Raw genomic sequence first — 2,500 nt, 5'->3', positions numbered from 1 at the left:
TTGGGGGTTCGATCCCCAGCTCCTGCAGTCACATGTCTGAATGTTTGAGTTAATGCTGATGGACTCCTGACGCTGTGACCTCTCTGCACTGAAATGTAAATATAGCAGAGCTAAACCTGTTTACAGAGGACTGTCATGTGACTTCTCGCTACACGCCACGCTCTGCACAAGAACTGGTTGGTGTGGTTCCCAGTTAGTTTATTAGAGCATGTGAATGTCATGAGCTTCGGATTACTTCCTGACTCTTGTTGTTTCTGAGGAGCAACAAGTCGGCCTCGAGCTCTCTGAAATAAAACATGTTTCACGTGTCCAACATGTCGTGGTCGTCTTCAGGAAGAGGAAACTTGATTGATCATCATAAACAGAACCGGAATGATCTTAACAGTTGATTCCTGTAAACTTCATTTCAGCACACGTGTTGCTGCAGAGCAGGAAGTTCACTTTAAAACCACATCCTGTGGTGTTACTAACGCCTTTACTAACGGCGTGCTGTAGAACCGGCGTGCTGTAGAACCGGCGTGCTGCAGAACCGGCGTGCTGTAGAACCGGCGTGCTGCAGAACAGGCGTGCCGTAGAACAGGCGTGCTGTAGAACCGGCGTGCTGTAGAACAGGCGTGCTGTAGAACCGGCGTGCTGTAGAACCGGCGTGCCGTAGAACCGGCGTGCCGTAGAACCGGCGTGCCGTAGAACCGGCGTGCCGCAGAACCGGCGTGCCGCAGAACTGGCGTGCCGTAGAACCGGCGTGCTGTAGACCACATGAGTCACTGAAGCCTTCTCTAAAAAAGCTGCATGCAGATCTTTTGGTCGCTGACTAATTTGAATTCCATCAAACAGACAAAGTGTGTCACAGCCTGCTTTTCTGTGGGCTCATCGGTGGGGGGGCGGGGCTTATTCATGCTCCCTTTTACCCACCCACCACAAGGAGGAAATGACTAAGATCGCTGCTATGAGAGGAGGGGATGTGGTCTGTTCAGTTGCTCTCCTTCTGACACATCACACCTGTGTAACCGCGCTCATCTGGCTCGACTCTGCGTTGTGTGAAGAGTGAGGAGCGGGACGCTTGCTGCTCTTTTCACGGGACAAGTCCGTCTGAACGGGGACAGAATAAATGCTGGTCATTCATTTGTTTGGCTCGCACACGGGCAGCTCGTTGTCGTGGTAACTCGATATCTCAAAGAAAATACCTTTAACAAACAATAATCTAATCAAAAAAAATATACATACACATCTTATTACAATGTGATGAAACCACAAGTGCTACTAACGACCTTAATACAAAATATGTTTACATTGTGCTGCACACAGCCACTTACCCGCTACGGCTACCGCTGTGCATTTATACTGCACCTGAGAGAGGGCGCTATTGAGCCAATGATAACAAAAAATAAACAATAACAATAAAAACTCTGTTACACCTGCACACTCACAGCCAGAGCGTGAAGACTCCATTCACACATCTCTGACGGGAACAAACCCACGACCCGCTGAGCCACAGCCGAGCCATCACGTGTGGATTCATCTTCCACCTGGAGAGTGCTCCGTCGTCTTTAAGTCACCTCGTGCGTGTTATAGACACGAGAAGACACTCGGGGTCAAACTGAACAAACCAGAAGGTTTAATGAAGCAAGGAAGGACAATAATCTCAGCTGATAGGTCCACCTACAGATCAGCTGATAGGTCCACCTACAGATCAGCTGATAGGTCCACCTACAGATCAGCTGATAGGTCCACCTACAGATCAGCTGATAGGTCCACCTACAGATCAGCTGATAGGTCCACCTACAGATCAGCTGATAGGTCCATCTACAGGTCAGCTGATAGGTCCATCTACAGATCAGCTGATAGGTCCACCTACAGGTCGGCTGATAGGTCCACCTACAGATCAGCTGATAGGTCCATCTACAGGTCAGCTGATAGGTCCATCTACAGATCAGCTGATAGGTCCACCTACAGGTCAGCTGATAGGTCCACCTACAGATCAGCTGATAGGTCCATCTACAGGTCAGCTGATAGGTCCATCTACAGATCAGCTGATAGGTCCACCTACAGGTCGGCTGATAGGTCCACCTACAGATCAGCTGATAGGTCCACCTACAGGTCGGCTGATAGGTCCACCTACAGATCAGCTGATAGGTCCACCTACAGGTCGGCTGATAGGTCCACCTACAGATCAGCTGATAGGTCCACCTACAGGTCGGCTGATAGGTCCACCTACAGATCAGCTGATAGGTCCACCTACAGGTCGGCTGATAGGTCCACCTACAGATCAGCTGATAGGTCCACCTACAGGTCGGCTGATAGGTCCACCTACAGGTCAGCTGATAGGTCCACCTACAGATCAGCTGATAGGTCCACCTTGCTACAATCAGAGAATGGACCTCGGGGGTCAGAAGTCACACGGTTATGTAGTTATCAGTTAGATACCTCCTCTGCTGTGTCAGCAGAAGGTCTAGCAGGAATGGTGTGATGTTCAGGTTCTGGTAAAGTCCTTGAGGTGCTG

At 49.9% G+C, this 2,500-nt stretch overlaps 1 protein-coding gene across 1 annotated transcript in view; it reads left to right on the top strand.

Moving 5' to 3' along the window:
- Positions 1–2,467, top strand: part of LOC306821804 (semaphorin-7A) — a gene marked incomplete at its 3' end in the record, with an annotated part of 11,147 nt that extends 8,680 nt beyond the window's left edge. The window contains exon 13 of the mRNA XM_079340377.1: positions 1,573–2,467. Coding sequence (XP_079196503.1) covers positions 1,573–2,467 — 895 coding nt within the window. The remainder of the gene's footprint in view (positions 1–1,572) is intronic.
- Positions 2,468–2,500: the final 33 nt, after the last annotated feature.

This window comes from Symphodus melops, assembly GCF_947650265.1.
Source record: "Symphodus melops genome assembly, chromosome: 3".
In the NCBI taxonomy this organism is placed as follows: Eukaryota; Metazoa; Chordata; class Actinopteri; order Labriformes; family Labridae; genus Symphodus; species Symphodus melops.
This window is presented reverse-complemented; position numbering and strand designations above follow the sequence as displayed.